The 17,148-nt window shown below is 34.7% G+C and overlaps 1 protein-coding gene across 1 annotated transcript in view; it reads right to left on the minus strand.

Annotated features, from left to right (window-relative positions):
- Positions 1 to 17,148, minus strand: part of PAFAH1B1 (platelet activating factor acetylhydrolase 1b regulatory subunit 1) — a 78,171-nt gene continuing 61,023 nt past the window's right edge. The window contains exons 5-11 of the mRNA XM_032615723.1: positions 16,685 to 16,891; positions 11,690 to 11,858; positions 9,828 to 9,930; positions 8,882 to 9,110; positions 7,355 to 7,456; positions 4,837 to 4,993; positions 1 to 3,925 (exon numbers count right to left, since the gene is read on the minus strand). Coding sequence (XP_032471614.1) covers positions 3,852 to 3,925; positions 4,837 to 4,993; positions 7,355 to 7,456; positions 8,882 to 9,110; positions 9,828 to 9,930; positions 11,690 to 11,858; positions 16,685 to 16,891 — 1,041 coding nt within the window. The 3' untranslated portion in view covers positions 1 to 3,851. The remainder of the gene's footprint in view (positions 3,926 to 4,836; positions 4,994 to 7,354; positions 7,457 to 8,881; positions 9,111 to 9,827; positions 9,931 to 11,689; positions 11,859 to 16,684; positions 16,892 to 17,148) is intronic.

Raw genomic sequence — 17,148 nt, forward strand, 5'->3', positions numbered from 1 at the left:
GTTTTATAGGCATTTAATAGTTTACCAATTGGTACAATAAGATTTTTTTAATATGCAGAAAACATGAATAAATCTTGTTTTACACAGTCTGAGAGCAACAAATCTTACTGTAAAACACAAGAGCAATATTATATACATTCCTTTACTGATTTTTTTAAAATTGTGTCAATATCTTCAGTTAACTCTTATAATCTGGGGAACTGTTTTCTCCAATCACCACCTCTGTAACTGTTCGTATGAAATGAACGTTCGCCTTCATGTCAGTGTCAGGATCAACTTCTAACTCGAAGATTGTGTGTTTTGTTTCTACCATCTTCAGAGTGAGCTTTAGGGATGCTTGAAGGATAGGCAGGACAAGAAAGCAGCCACTTACATGATATAGTGGAAAGATAAAAAGGCCAGTTCGGTCCAGTCGTGACTTGTAAATCCAGCTTGCCCTCCCCCTCCCCCACTGAAAAAAACCAAAACCTTTTTCACCGATTTCGTACATGTTGCTTCTCTACCAGGCGATTCTTCTTTGCATCATCTAGGTTAGTTAACACACTGGACTTATATACAGCTGGACAGAGAGGAACCATTTTAAGTGCCTTTTCCTTCAACAATTTTATCTTCAGTTGCTTAAGGATTATCAAGCCACCACTGTCAACAAAACAAAATATCCTTTACTTCTAAATAGTTTTTCTTTAAATAAATTAAAAAAAAAACTATTTAATGAGTGATATTATCTGGAAGTTCACATAGAAACAGAAAGAGGCAAACAGGAGAGCAGGGCACTGACAGTAAGGAGACTGGGCTTGGTGATCTAGAGCCAAAGCTTCCGAAGGCTACAGCGAGCGCCCACAGCCCTGACGACGTGCTAACACTAGTGAGTTTTAGAGCAGTGCTCTGGGCACACCATTGGTCACACCACAATGGACAAAACAGGACAGTCTCAGTCTCCTAAAGTGCAAGAGGCCATGTCAAAAAGCAACTATTCTCCAAGCCATGTCTAAACCAGTTTCCGTGGCTTGCACTTTCAAGAGTGCAGCTAGGACTTCTTGGGCACGTTGTATTAGGGTGGCAATGGAATGTCTGTTTTCACACACACAAAAGGTCAATCATCATCTGAGGATGCAATTCTACCAGCTTTTTATTTCTTAAGTAAGTGGCCAATTTGATTGAGACAGTGACAAAGCAGCAGTGAACCTCTAAACCAATCAATAAATTCCTCTACTTACAATCCAAACCAGTAACCTCATCATTGTACTTATCCCAGGCAAGGCACAGGGTTAGACAGCAGACAGAGAAAACGCAGGAAACAGGAAGAAAGGGCATCAACAGGGCAGTGTCAAACAACAGTGCAGGAAACCTCTGCAAATCTGCTTCCGGATTGTGGATGGATCACTCTCCCCACCCCCTTCATTATTCAAACAGGGCTCGTTACACTTGGATCCAGTTGAGGACCATCCCTGAGATTCAACGTTCGCTGCTTCGTAAATGGAGGATGTCTGGTAACTCAACTAAGCAGCAGGCTGTGGCAATCTCCCAATAAGGATGACTGTTTACAGAGTGATAGCTTTTCCTTGTCAGTGGAAGTCACTGCAGGCTGCAGGGAAAACCCAGCGACAGTGGCTTTGTTTCCTCCTAAATCGGTACCATTTTTTTCCTTTATTGTTCGTATCTAGGAGTGATTTCTAGATGTTGTGGCTTACCCTTAAACAATTCGTGTTGCTACATGCTAAAAATGAATTAAAATACAAGACATTTATACATGTACAAACAAATGTTAAAGATGCACCATTTCTATGTATTTATATTTCTTAAAATAGGACAGGAAATAGCAGCAAACAAGAACAAAGATATCTTCCATAGCTTCTGTAGAAAAATCCAGTCAGAACAGCTAAGGGGAAACAAAAAAAGACTTCTTAATGTGAGCAGGGTTGTGAGGCAATATTGTCCTGAAAGTTATTCTACTGTATTTAAGAAATTAGCTTAAGTTGTAATTTTTGTCCTCAAAAATAGCCATTAGTTTTCAAAACACTTCCTTCCAGAGACATCTCTCAGGAATTATTAAAAACAAACAAGCAAACAAAAAGACAAAAGCTAGACATAAGGCTGCTTCTAGTAAATATATGGCCTGTTCTCTGTGTGTGTATCCACAGGACATTAACTCTAACCCTTTGTCTTTTTCAGGAACCAAATTTCCACTGAATACTAAAAGGGATATTTTTTTAAAAAATCACATATTACACAAATGAATAAATGCAATCCAGGATAAATTTCTTTGTTAAACTATCTTTGTTATTTCATTGTTCTGTTAACTTTTCAAATGACCTTCTTTAAAAAAATGTTGGTTAGCTAAGCAATGGGATTATTTATTAATAATCTGCAAGGGAATATTGTTTTCAAAGTCATAGATAAAAATTTTCTTAAACCTACTTGTAGTAACTTTGGACCACAATATACAGTATATCAGGGATGTGTAAAATGCTCAACAGCCAAACTGGGGGTGGAGGTGGCGGATAACGGAAGTGATTTTCCTTTAGACGGGAAAAATTCCCACAGAGTCAGACCTGGTTTTCAGAAGCGTTAGGATCAAAAAGGATTTGTTCTAAAGCATGGTATTCCACAGCAAGATTTATTCTATTTATATGTTTTAGCACTTCTTCAAAAACCCAGGACCCAAGGACATGGAGGTTGTATGTGTGTGATATACATACATATACAGACTTATCCACTTATAGATAGGCCCATATACTCATAAACATTTATACATAAACAAAAGGTGAAAACACAGTACATTTTTATGCACGCTCCATTAAACCCTGTCTTTTTATAAACTTGTAAGTTAAACACAGTTCAAATCGATATCAGATTCATGTTGAAAAACAAACTGCTGTATTTCTCCCACTCCCTTAAAATGGGCAACATAACCTTTTCAATATTTCTTTGTCATTATGTTATGCACATTGCACATCCCTAAAAAACATCAAAAACAAATAGTGATTTGTACCATGACACACTCAATGGGAAGATTAAACTCTACTTGGAAGTCACATCACTACACAGTCTAACAGTATGGAGAATACAACTAGAAGTGTGTCTAGTGTGGAAAACAGAAGCTTAGAGTATTACAGTGTTTTTTGAACCTGTTTACAAAGCATTAAGACCCAAATGAAATAAATGATTTGTTATTAGCTGCTGAGATTTTTCTTATTTCAGATTTACAGTCATTTTCTTACATAAATATACCACTAGCCTTTGCTTGATAGGCTGCCAAAACAAATGTATCCTACTGATTTGGCAAATGTGTCATGACAAAAATTCCAATGTGTAATCCCCATTAATTACGTAGATGGTTCAGAAGATTCTGAATTGTAGCCTTATTATCTAACATCCTTAAAGAAGATTTATTAAGCACACTTAAGTGATGTTACATAGATACACATTTCAGAAAAAGCCCTAATAACCACCACTTTCCCCCAAATGAGGCCATCAAGTCAGGCACCAACAGACAGCAGAAAGGAAAACAGGAATTAATAATCCAACATAAAACGACACTGTCAACTATTCAGTTTAGTGCCCTAGTTCAATTTATTCAACTTCTGCCTTCTTAGGCCTGGTGTGACCAATGCCAGCCCAGGTTTTTAAACCCTATGGTACTTCTAGACAACGTATGTAAATTTACAGTATACAATTTGGATTCACCATGCATGAATACTTTGTGTGTAACATTTAATAAGCTCAATCTACATCCAGAATAATTTACATGAAAGGACAATATTTATTTAAACAGAGCTCAATGGGGTAACCATGGTATCATCAGAGTGCATCCAGAGGAAACAAGGGAGGAGGGGCCAAATGAAACTCAATCAACGGCACTCCCACACCTTTACTGTTTGATCTACACTGCCAGTAACCACATATGGTGCCGTCTTATGGAAATCTGAAAGAAAAAGAGAAGGCTTATTTTAAAATCAGACTGAGCCAGATACAACTTTTAATAAGCCACAAAATAAGCACATCCAAGTGCCAGGAATACTCATTCTTTTTCTCTACACAGCCACACATCTACCCCTAGCAGGTATATCAAGCTTATCAACTAGGTGAGGGAAGCTGAGCCTTCATGATTATATCCTGTACTACTAACACCCTAAAAAAATACTTCCCCCACTATCCTCATCCCAACTGAGGCTGAATGAACACTGAATTCTAACAACAAGGACAGCCTCAATGTATCCATTTATTGAACACTTACTGTGTTCTAGGCTTAGTACTAATGCTTTATATTCACATTTGATCCTTCTAATGACCCTGTAAGGTTAAGCATTAGCCCTATTCTACTGAGGCTTTACCTTCATTATTAGATCCATCATACCCTAGTGTATTGTATTTTACTTTATTCACATCTTAAATTCTAGATTCAGGTCCAGATGATACTGAGGATGTTTATTAAGTGTAAATACAGTTCCCTGAGTTTACAATAGTATATATCTGCCAGAGTAAAAAGGTTGAGTAAGAGTTCCTCTGAGAAACTTACAAACTAGTAGGGAAGAAAAATTACCCATCAGAGTGCTCAGTAAGCATCCTCTTCATAATTCTAGCTTCCAAACCAATGTTGTGCAATGGAGAAAATAATTTTTTTTTATTATAAGGCTGATGATGGAAAGAGAGAGTTAAGAAAGGAGAATTTAAAACAAATGGCAGGAATCCATAAGGTTTTTAACCTATCTTCTCTATTCTGCCCTGAAAGAACATGTTCATTTCTTACCTGGAAACATCCACATGGTTACATAAAACTGTTAGGTCTGGCACCCCAAAACCTAACTGCTCAGAAACCTCGTAACTTGTACATACCCAAGGAGGTAACAAAGTGTTCATGCGCGTTGAGGGTCTTCATGCATCGCTTGTTCTTGTAATCCCACACACGCAGGGTCTTGTCATCAGCGCAACTCAAGATAAACTTCCCCCCAGAATGGAACAGAACTCCACGTACCCAGTTATCATGACCCACCTTAAAAACAAAGAGGTATTTGACTTAATAAAGGGATAAATAATTTAAAAAGCATCTATGAAAACAGCAAGTCATTACTCAAAGTGGATTGGAACTACATACACTAAAAACGTCAATGCCAAAAAAGACAAAAGGGGGAAAAAGTCTAAGGAATTCTAGGTTAAAGGAAAGTGGAAACTAACAATATATGACCAGTAAATGCAACATATAATACTTGATTGGCTCCTGGACAGAGGCTAAAATAAAGTTATAAAGGACACTACTGGGGTAAATGGAGAAAATTTAAATACGTAGTGTATTAATGTTAAATTTCTTCAGTGTGGTAATTTTATTATAGTTATACAGAATACCCCTTGTTTTTAGGAGATACATGTTAAAATATCTGGGGTCAAGTGTCATGATGTCTACAAGTAACTTTCAAACTGTTCAACAAAATCTACATATACACACACAGAGAAAAGAAAATGTTGACAACTGGCGACTCTAGGTGAAGGATATATAGGTATTTACTGCATATCTTTATTCATCCATTCATCTATCTATATCCCCTGTCCAGCAGTTTCATTTCTTGCAATCAATCCTAAGAAATAATTAAGAATGTGTCTAGATGACTTGGTTAACGAAGACGTTCAGCAAAGCACTGTATGTAATAAGTGTATCTGATGATATGAGCAACTGCCACATACCTTCTAAATTAGAAGTCTGCTGCAAAGCAGTACGTACGGTATACCATTTTTACATAGAAAACCCCCCACCATATTCATCTACATAGTAATTTAAGAAAAAGGTTTAGAACTGCACAGTCCAACAGGATAGCCATTAGTCACGTGTGGCTATTTAAATATAAACTAAAATTAAATACAATCAACAATTCAGTCCTTCAGTCTCTAGCCACATTTCAAGAGCTCAACAGCTGCCCGTGGCTAGTCGCTACCATGCTGGATAGTGTAGACACAGAATATCATCACAGAAAGCTCTACTGGACAGCTCTAGTCTACGAAAATACACTTGGTAGGTATTATTAGGTATGGTAAAGTGATCTGAGGGTGATTTTTATTTTCTTTTAACTTTTCTGTTTATTTCTCAAATTTTCTAAAATGTAAATAGCTATATTGCTTTTGTAAAAGAACCTCCCTCCCAAAGAGCTAAAAAAAGAAAAAGAAAAGAGACAACCAAGGTGACATTATCTTTTGCCTTGGTTTACTTTTTTTGCCTTTGCCCTTACTTAAAAAAATACTTTGTTGGGCTTCCCTGGTAGCACAGTGGTTGAGAGTCCGCCTGCCAACGCAGGGGACACGGGAAGATCCCACGTGCCGTGGAGCAGCTGGGCCCGTGAGCCATGGCCGCTGAGCCTGCGCTCCGCAACAGGAGAGGCCACAACAGTGAGAGGCCTGCGTACCGCTACAAAACAAAACAAAAACTTTGTTATCTGTAAAAGCCACCAATCACTGGAGTTGTAGAAGCCTCAACAAAAATCAAATCACATTTCTTGTGGCCACACCAAAATAAAGCAGAGAAAAGAATCCTCCTTCAGTTGAAAAACAGGAGCCAGAAACCTCCAGGGAAATTAATGGTGACCTGTGTTGTTACAGAAGAGAGCACGTGCTTTCTGATTTTTAAATGTAGATCATGTTTTCTAACAGCAACATAGTATACCTGAACTCAGCTCAGAATACTAAGAGGAGAGTTTAATTTTCTAATCAGTTCTTGATGATACTTCCATATGTGTCTATCATATGCTACAGAGAGACAATCACTTCAAGGTATGATTAGCACTTGAATCTCTAAACCAACATGGATACCAAATTAGAAAAACTGCTACTGGATTAATGTCCACAGATCCCCTACTATCATTTATATATCCTCATACTAAAATCTAGATGAAATAGGCTCCTAAATGAAATAAACATTTCCAAGTCATAAAGCTAACACCATTAATGTCAGAATGTAAACCAAATGAACTCCAACATGCAAATATATAGGTAATAATTAGAAGGATTCATATTAAAATTAAATATAATGAAATCGAAAAGCAAACAGCTTCAAAAAATGAATGAGTCTGTAATATTACTGTTTCCCCTCCTCAGGAGATGTCACATGATTTTTAGAGGTACAGTGGCTAGACTCTCCCTCCTAGCACTGACTGGCTTTGCAGACCCTTTGTATAACATAATATTCTACAGGAATGACCTCCATATCACTGCAACCATGGACTTAACGACAAGAAGTCTATTTATAAAGAAGTTATTTTAAAACCTCAAATAATTCAGATTATTTAATAAGATATCACAAGGCATCTGACCCAAAAAGATATGCACACAGTAAAAATGCGAAAGCAGCAGTAAGATGATGCAAACTTACAAGGGTCATAAGGCACATGCCAGTACTGACGTCCCACATCTTGATAGTCTTGTCTCTGGATCCAGACAGTAAGAATGGTCCAGGCTTGCCACTTTTTTTAGTCTACAGAAAACATATAAAAATTAAGTTTCCCAGGCAAGAAGTTAGGTAAGGACTTTAAATGACAACTACCTAGCAATGATCTATATTTCTAATTTGGTAAAAAACATTTTCTGACAATAATAAAAATTGTATCTATTCAAGGTATATATACAACTTCATGTTCTGAGACATGTATACGCTGTAGAATGGTTACTATAATCAAGCTAATTAATGTAAACATCACCTCACAAAACTACGTTTTTTTGTGTGTGATGAGAACACTGAAGATCTACCCTCTTAGCAAATTTCAAGTATACAATACAGTACTGTTAACTTTAGTCACCATGCTGTATGTACATCAGATATCCAGGACTTATTCATCTTGTTTTTCTCTACTGAAATACAGAAGTCTTTTGACATACCTAGGTTACACAGGAAGGACCTAGATAATATAAAAGTAGAAAATTTCCACTTAGATTAGGATTCAGTTTCTACAACACCAATGGATGGTAAATTTACTGCTCAAGACTTCTGTAATCACAAACAATTTAAGAACTATTTAATTTATCCTTTATATAAAGTCCAACCACAACGAATTTATGACATATGGTACATAAACACCACCAGGTGGCAGTAAAAAAAAAAAAAAATCTGAAAATGCAACCAAGCCAGCCAACTAGAAAGAGATTACAATAGAAGATTCATTTTGAAAAATAATTGGGGGGTGGAGGGATGGGGAATCCTCCTTCATTTATTAAAATGTAATTTTAAAAAACCCATGATAGGAACGTCTCTATAAAAAAGAAATGTGAAAGAAAGAAAAAAAAAGCAATGTGGTCAATTTTGGCTCATACAACTTATTCACAGAATTAATTATTCTGTAATTTTAAGGTAATAATTACAAAGAATGAAATCATGAAGAGCACAAATTAAGAATCATGAAAAAATAATATAACTCCAGATTCAGCTAGTGTTTCTAATGATCAAGAGTATCAGAGGCCTCCATATAAAATATTCATTTAAAACAAATATTTAAATGCTGAACTACATTTCACCATAAATTTATAAATAAAATAATTATGTTCATTAAGGAACACTATTCTTCTAAAAGATAACTTAAACCTCTCCCATAAGTTTTATTTTTTGCATTGGTATACTCTTATAACAATGACATTTCTGACTAATTTAAATGACCACTTTTACTCTTCAGGAGAACCCCCATCCCAGCACACATCAAGGGTCAGCTGACAGCAACAGTAACCACTAGTTAAAAAATATAAACACATCTATCTGCAAGTTGGAACAGTAAAGAGTTTCAAGATTCAGAATTCTGGGATGCAGATTTTTAAATGCATTAATGGCATGAAATAGAGAATCAGGAAGGTTATTTAAAGTTCTGAGATACTAGCAACAAAATCATGACATAACATATAAATCATACAGTACCTCAGATCCTGTCGCTTCAGAGATGCAAGAATAGGAGCTTTCTGGAGCCCAGGAAATGCATTCTACCACATGCTCATGTTCTCGAAGCTCAGCCTTGCATTCCTTTGTTGCTACGACCCACACGCGCACAGTCTGGTCGTTGGAACAACTGGCTATCAGAGTGCCGTCTTGATTTGGCCGCACCATACGTACCCATTCTCTGTGTCCTGTGAATGTCTTCACACAGTAGCTATCAAAATAAGTAATAGTTTGCATCGTGAATGGCAATCATTGGGACCCTTCCCAGAAGTGATACAAAACTAGCTATGCACTGGAATGAAGAGAATGGCATCATATGCAAGTCAACAGAATACACATACATTCCTGGTTAATAAAAGATGGGGACAGGCTGGAAAGTCAAACATCAGTTAAAATAAGCTGATGGAAGTATCATTAAGGAGCTAACCAAATCAAAATCTACAAGGTAAAAAATAGAGAGAAATAAAATCTTTTAACTAAGCACACACAGTAAACCTAACAAAAATATTTCTAGCCATGTTGGGGAAAAGGCATGCTCTTACTAATCTGGACAAAACCAGTAGGTTAAGTAAGGTTTTATTATAACAATCATGTAATTCTAAGCACAACCAAATTAAGCCTAATAGGGGCATACCTGCACAAATGTTATTTACATTTTAATTCAACCCAGAGAGATAACCTAAAAGAAGACCACAGAGAAAATAAGCCATCACACAGAAAATGGCTCTCAAGGATATAGTTTCTTTCATAATTTCTGTTCCTTTTGGATAGACATTTAGAGATTGAAACTTAAGTTTTAAAATATAACTGTCATGGTGATCATTCTGGGTTACAGCCAAATTTACTGGAACAATCAGAATATAATTGTGGGTTTTTTTGTTGAATATTATCTCTTTAAGCTGACGCCTTTTCAACTAAATCTACTTACCCAGTTTGCACTTCCCACATTTTTATAGTTTTATCCCTTGAGGCAGATACTATATGATCTCCATTGGGCATGATGGCTACTGAAGAAACATTGTGGTCATGGCCTAAAACACAAAACACAGTAACATATTAAATAATATATCATCAACAGCAATTAAACCTCAGTTCACCTGAGATTTCATCATGGGATTTCAAATATCACAGCAACTTTAAATACAATGGAGTTTTATATAAATTTGATAAGAAACCTGGATTTACACAAAAAAAGTTAAGGGATTAATAACAATAAAATAATCCACAATGAAACAAGCAGCCAGCTCAATTTATAATTACATTTCAACCTGTACAACTGTTTTAAAATCACAGGGAATCAGTATCATCAGCATTTGAATATATTAACACACTGAATGTTTATGAACACTAAAAAAAAAAATTTTCTATGGTTGTTATTCTAAGATATAAGATAGAAATAAGATTTACAGAGATGAACAGAATGGATAAGAAAAATGGGGATTTGGTTCCATATTTAAAATAGTTGTTAAAAATTATTTTTGTTGTTGTTGATATTCATAGGGATAAAAAAAATAAAATGCATTATTCACAATGCTAGTTAGCTATCCTTTGCAAAAAAGCCTCAGAGAATCCTTATAAGTATCACATTATTTTAAGGAACATAAAAGAACTCTTTAAGTTAGAGCAATAAGATACAGGCTACTTAAAGAAACAAATACAGATTTTACAAAAGGATTCAACAGAACTCCCTTGATCTGTAAGCTTCCCTAAGGCACTTAATTTGGGGGAGTGGGGCGGGGAAGCATACCATTCAAATTACACCATCTGTGTAGTCACACAGCTTACTCAAGTGCTAATGTCACTGGATAATAATTTAAAAAAATTTTTTATTAACACAGTATGTGTTCCTTAAATAAAACCCAAACATTCATATTTCAACATGTTTAAAAAAACAACAAAAATCCTTATCTAGTGAGCACCTCCTAAGTACCAGGTACTAAATCAGATGATTTGAGTATACAATCTCATTTTATCCTCACAACAACCCTATGACTTCAATTCTTAATTCAATACTTAAGTATTATTCATCTTATAGATTAGAGCTTACAATTTCCTAATGCCGTTAAGTAAACAAGTAGGAATCGGAACCCAGATATCTGATTCCAAAGCCCATGCTCTTTCCATAAAGCCAAACTGCTTCAGAAAACAGTCTCCATGACAAGGGCTGGGAAAACAACTTAACAATGAGACTATAGTATATGTGGAATATTAAAAAGTAAGCAAAGGAATATGGGTTCCAGCTTTTACTACATCTACTCTGACTTCAGTTTCCCAACTGCAAAAAATGAGAAACAATAAAACAGCCCCAATAAATTCATTTTCTCTTCTTCTCAAGAACACATAGATGTCCTAGCAGTTTTTCTCATTCAAAAATATTTGTGAAAACAAGTATTTTATAACCACTAAGAGATACTTAAAACCTCATAACAGAAAACAACTCTCAATTACCATGATTATCCATGGACTATCTACATCATATGCTCCTCCACTACAGACAATAAGAATTGAATGTAGGGACCCAGTTGATTGCATGACTGATTTGACCAATAAAAGAGTGATGTGAGTAACAAAACAAACAAACAAACAAAAAACACAGTCTGTTCTAGAACCATTAAGATTTCTGTGTTTGACTACTGTTAACACTGTAAAATTAAAACCCAGTAAAGAGTAAAAAAAAAAAAAAAAAAAGAATGGAATGTAGGAAACTTGCACACTGTTAGAAAACATTATCCTTCTCTCTGGAATACCATGTTAGAAACTAATATCAAAATGCTATCCTCCACCTCTTACCATGCATGGTTCTGATGCATTCGAAGCCCTGAAAATCCCATAGTTTAATGGTCATATCCGCAGAACATGAAGCCAGAAGCTTGCCACTATGGTCGAATGAAATATCCTGTACAGAGTCTGTATGCCCCTTAAGAGTTCGTTCAAAATCTCCAGTCTCATAATCCCACACCTGTCAAGTGAACAGAAAATTGGTTAGCATCGTATCACTGCTTTCTCAGTTCACATCTGCACTCGGCAGGCCAGTCTGGCACTATACTGACTAAACAAGTAACAAAGGGTAACTCTCTTAGAAACAGCACATCTTCAAGTATAAATTGGACTCTTCTCTATAGAGAAAATCGATTATTAAATAGACCTCTAAAACCACATTTACTAAGCATCTACCATATATCTAACCATGCTAGTGATTAGGTATATAATGCAACAGGACAGAGTCCCATCCCAGTCTGACAGCAGGCAACAGACATGTTAAAAAGTAAATATAAGTACCGGAAAAAAAAAAAAAAAAAAAAAAGTACCGAAAAAAAAAAAAAAAAAGGGTTTCAGAGTCCTATGACATGAATTTATATGTAGAATATTAGGGGAATGATAAAGGAGTATTCAATTCTACTAGACAAGCAAAGCTCAGACATCTAAGAGGCCAAGGAAAGACTTCACAAGATGTAACTATCCTTAAATAGCAGATTTACAGAAGCATATGTCATTATGATATAAAAACACTGAGCCACAGTCACATTCTTAAAGATAATTTTTCTAAAAAAATAAAAATAATAAGCTATCAAGAATAATTACTATTAGAAACAGATCTCAAGAACATACTAAACTTCTATCCTGGTGGCCAAATACTAGTCTGAAGTTAAGTCTTTAACCAACACTAATTACATGCTCTAAAATCAAGTGACTGATTTCATTCTTTCCATAGTAAGTTCAAAGGTATCTGTGGTAGAGTGTATTTCACCCAATTTAGAGAAACTTAGAAAATGTATTTTGAAAATATGGAAACAATCTAAACATCCAATATTAGGGAAATGGCTACACAGATATAAAATTTGCTACTGTAAGGAATTTATGGCATGTATACAATAATGTTATATAAAAAAGACACAAAATTACACAAGATTACAACTCCTGAACCTACTATGTTTTTTTTGTTGATATGGTATATCACACTGATTGATTTTCAAATGTGGAACCAATCTTGCATTCTGGAATAAACCCTATTTCCTTATGACATATTAACTGTCCTTTTTATGAACTACTGGATTCAATTTGCTTATAATTTGTTAAGGATTTTGCATTTATGTTCATAAATGGTATTATATCGGTCTATAGTTTTCTTTTTTTTTTGTAGTACCTTCACTCATTTTGATATCTAGTCAACTCTTCAACACCAAGAGTTCAGATGAATACTTTACATACTGAAAATAAACAAGGTATGACCTTGAAGTTCACTTCCATTTAAGTTAATTTTCCTTCCATGCATTCATTAAAGAACACTGAAGCATTTTCCTCTAAAATAAATATACCCAGAATATGAACTGTGTCTCTTCATAAATGGTAAGCAAACAGAGCATTTTAGTGTTTATAAATGTCAGGAATTAATGAGAATTTTTTCTTTACTTGATATTTACCTTTTGTATGATTATAAAATAAATGCTCATGATAAAAATATAACATACTGATATAAAGGCAATAAAAAATATCCATTATCCTACCAATGGCATAGTTTTTCCATTTTTTCTATGCTCCTTTTAAAAAAGTACGGTGACCGTGTATACTTCATTATCCTGTTTTTCCCTTTGCATCTTATCATAAGGATTTCTCCATGCCATTAAAAACTTATTAGCAAACATTCTTTTAAAAGTAATTCCTAATATTTTCTAAACAAAAGGAAAGACCTTTTCATTATAGAAAACATTATAGTGAAAACCTTTGAATAGTGAAAAATATCTGTCCTCATTCTGCAATAGTTAGGTCAGACAGTGATGGTGAAGAATTGAGTCAGAAAGTGTAAGCTTTCTAGCCCTTCATATATTCTATTAAATTGTTCTCCGGTAAGATTGTATCAAATGTAATGAGAATGCTTGCTTCATCAAATTCTTATCACCTCTGGGAATTCTCATTTAAAAAGTAAAATATCTTGGCAGATTTGATATATATTTTAACCTGCATTTCTTCTTCTATTAGTAGTGACGCCAAAGCTCTACTGTTGTTGGTTAGCCACTTTTTCTTCCTCTGAATTGTCTGTTCATGTCCTATAGTCCATTTTTCTGTTGAGATGTTACTGTTTTCCATATTTGTTTGAACTCTATATATTAAAGTTGGCAATCCTTGACCTGCTTTATTAGTTGAACGTATTTTTCAGTTTTGTTTGCTGTTCATTTTTCTTAACATTTAAGAACTAATTCTAAATGACAACCAGAAATAATGTTTCAAAAATTTAAATGACGCAATTAAAAAGTCATGAGCTATTCCAAATATCCATCCTCTATCATTTTTCTTAAATTGTTGTAATTCAAATGTTGATAATGTAAATGAATGACTCTAAAAGGAACATGTTATATTTACTAGATGCACAAGAGAAATTATATAATAAAATTTTAATTTTGTTATAACTATAACATTATCTACAGTTTATTGGTGACTTACCATCCATCCACCAAACACTGTACCGTTATATACATTATGTATATATTACTTCATTTCAAGCAAAAGAATCTTATAGATATTTTTAATCCCCCTTCCAACAAATGAGAAATTTGAGCCTTAAACATATCAAGCACTTTGCCCAAGATAGTCACAAAATTACAGAAAATTCTGTCTCTGTGTGCTCCTTTGAGTTTTTGGAAGGTAGTTCTGTCTCAATCATCATTTAGGAATCCCCTAGCTTTACCGTAATTGAAGAATGAAAACCACTGGTAGAAACAGGTTTCTTTTCATTCCACAAAATATCCAACAAAATGAGAAAGACTTATGTATAAAATAGAACAGTATTACTTAAGATAGTAGATGACTGGAAATAAAAATCCAGTGGAAGATTTGTTAATGGTGTTGAGACACTGCTGACACTGAGTACTCCTTCAGTATTTTAAGCAGTTTCCATGTATTATTTAATCTTCCCCAAAGTCCTGTGACACAAGTACTAATTATCTTCATTTTACAGATGAGAAAAGAGAAGTACAAAAAGTTAATTTGCTCATATCACATAAATCATTAAGTGGGGGGGTCAGAACTTGAACCCAGAGCTTGTGCTCTTGACCATTAACTACTCTATAAAGTCTCCACATATAAGTAAAAAGATCAGTTTAAAATCATTAAAAATGATGATTCATTAGAAACAAAGAAAAGTATTTCTAAAATAAGTTTAATCAAAGAAGGAAGCAAAACTAAATACAAATGTTTTTCGTATGTGTGCACATTAAAGACTAAATGGAAGGGAGAACTTTTACTAGCTGTTGACATACATGGTATGGTTATAGATAAAACTTTTAAAACTTCCATTTGTAATATTTTAAAGTTGAACCAATAGCTAATTTTAAGATGGCATATTAGTGGTTTTATTTACGCTTTTAGACCACTGCTGCAAAATCAATAGTTAAGACTGAGTTTTCCATCTATTTGATAAATCTATCTTTACCCCCATGCTTCATGACAGCAGTGCAGTTTTTAGTAGACAAGAGCATCGTGAAATTAATAAACTAAATACATGTCTACATAATTTGAAAGACAGCAATATATTAGTGTATTAGGCAATCATCTCAGCCTACAGAAATATTTAATGCAAACAGAATTTAAGACTCTCTTCTAATTACTTTGCAGCCCGACCCATGGATCACCAACCCACAGGATGAAAGTAAGCCACTGATTTAGAAACTAAAGAATCCACAAAAAGAAAACATACAATCATGTTTAAAGAACAGGTTAAGTATATATATTTAAGTCATGCCTGCGTTTTATGCTGACTGCTGCTATGTGATAAATACAATCTTAGCAATCTACTCACATTTTCTTATTTATACCTCTACAAATGAAACTTAAAATCTAGAACTTGGGAGCTTCCCTGGTGTCGCAGTGGTTGAGAGTCTGCCTGCCGATGCAGGGGACACGGGTTCATGCCCCGGTCCGGGAAGATCCCACAGGCCGCGGAGCGGCTGGGTCCGTAAGCCATGGCCACTGAGCCTGCACGTCCGGAGCCTGTGCTCCGCAATGGGAGAGGCCACAACAGTGAGAGGCCCGCGTACCGGAAAATTAAAAAAAAAAAGAAAAATCTAGAACTTAATCTGAAATAAGCTTTAGATAGAGAAACCTACTTAAATTTTTAAAACTACATTTTACTTATCTTTCTGTACGTGGTTTATACAACTATCACTGTATTGTGTGTCTGAATCAAAGGAAATTATAAAAACAACTTTTTTCCTGATTAAAAATATTAAAATGTATATGCTTATCATGAAAATTTTAAAAAATGACAGAAATAAATAACTTATAAAATGGAAAGCTGCTACATTTCCATACCCCTAGAGAGAATTACTGTTTAGTTTGGAATCAAAACCATCAAGGAGAGTGCAATTTAAATAAATCCTCTATTGAATTTTTTTGTGGAAGATATTCACCCCCGGAATTACTAGTTTTGTAATCCTGTATTTTCATCTATCACCTCTGCTAATAAGTAAGGCACATACGTATACTTTAATTCTTCAAGAACAAAAGTTATTCGAGCACTGGGTGACCTATATTTGTCCAATGTTACAGTAGTGACACCCAATTTTCTCAAAGTCATCAGTGAACTTATTTGGCAGCTTGTCTCTCAGGAGCTACAATGAAATTTTATTCTGTCTTTTAAGGTTTAGAATCAATCACACAGTTTCAGAGAGGCCCTCCTGTTCCTCTGCATAGGTCCTCATTTCAGGATCTTTTCATTTCTTTCACTCAATTTAACATTAAAGTTGCTTCTAACAATTATCCTATTGTATCTTTCAATTTTGAAATCACTACCTTGATTGTAGCATCCTCTGAAGCAGAGACCATAACACTGAACACAGGATGGAAAATGACTCGAGTGACTGGACTCCTATGACCACTCAATGCATATTTTTCTGGTGGACGGGGAATCCATTCTTTTGGGTCTCTTTTTTGACCAAGAGGTCCACCCGACGTAAATTCTTCTTTTGCTTCATTTAGCTTTGATTCTAATTCCATAACCTTAAGAGGAACACATAGTTATGTACAGATAAATTCTGATAAAAATAGTATATTTTTAAAAACCTGCCTTTATTTTGCATTCATATATGCAGAATAAAATTTCAGTAATTTACAAAGCATTTGTCAGATTTAATTGAAAATGATCTATATTAAATATATCACTAAAATCTTAGTGTGACAAAACTAAAAACTGAGAAAAATGCAATACAATTGTGTCTTACCTACTTAACTCAAAGAAAAATTTGGAAGGTGCCAGG

The sequence above is a fragment of the Phocoena sinus genome, chromosome 20, assembly GCF_008692025.1.
Source record: "Phocoena sinus isolate mPhoSin1 chromosome 20, mPhoSin1.pri, whole genome shotgun sequence".
NCBI classification, from domain to species: Eukaryota; Metazoa; Chordata; class Mammalia; order Artiodactyla; family Phocoenidae; genus Phocoena; species Phocoena sinus.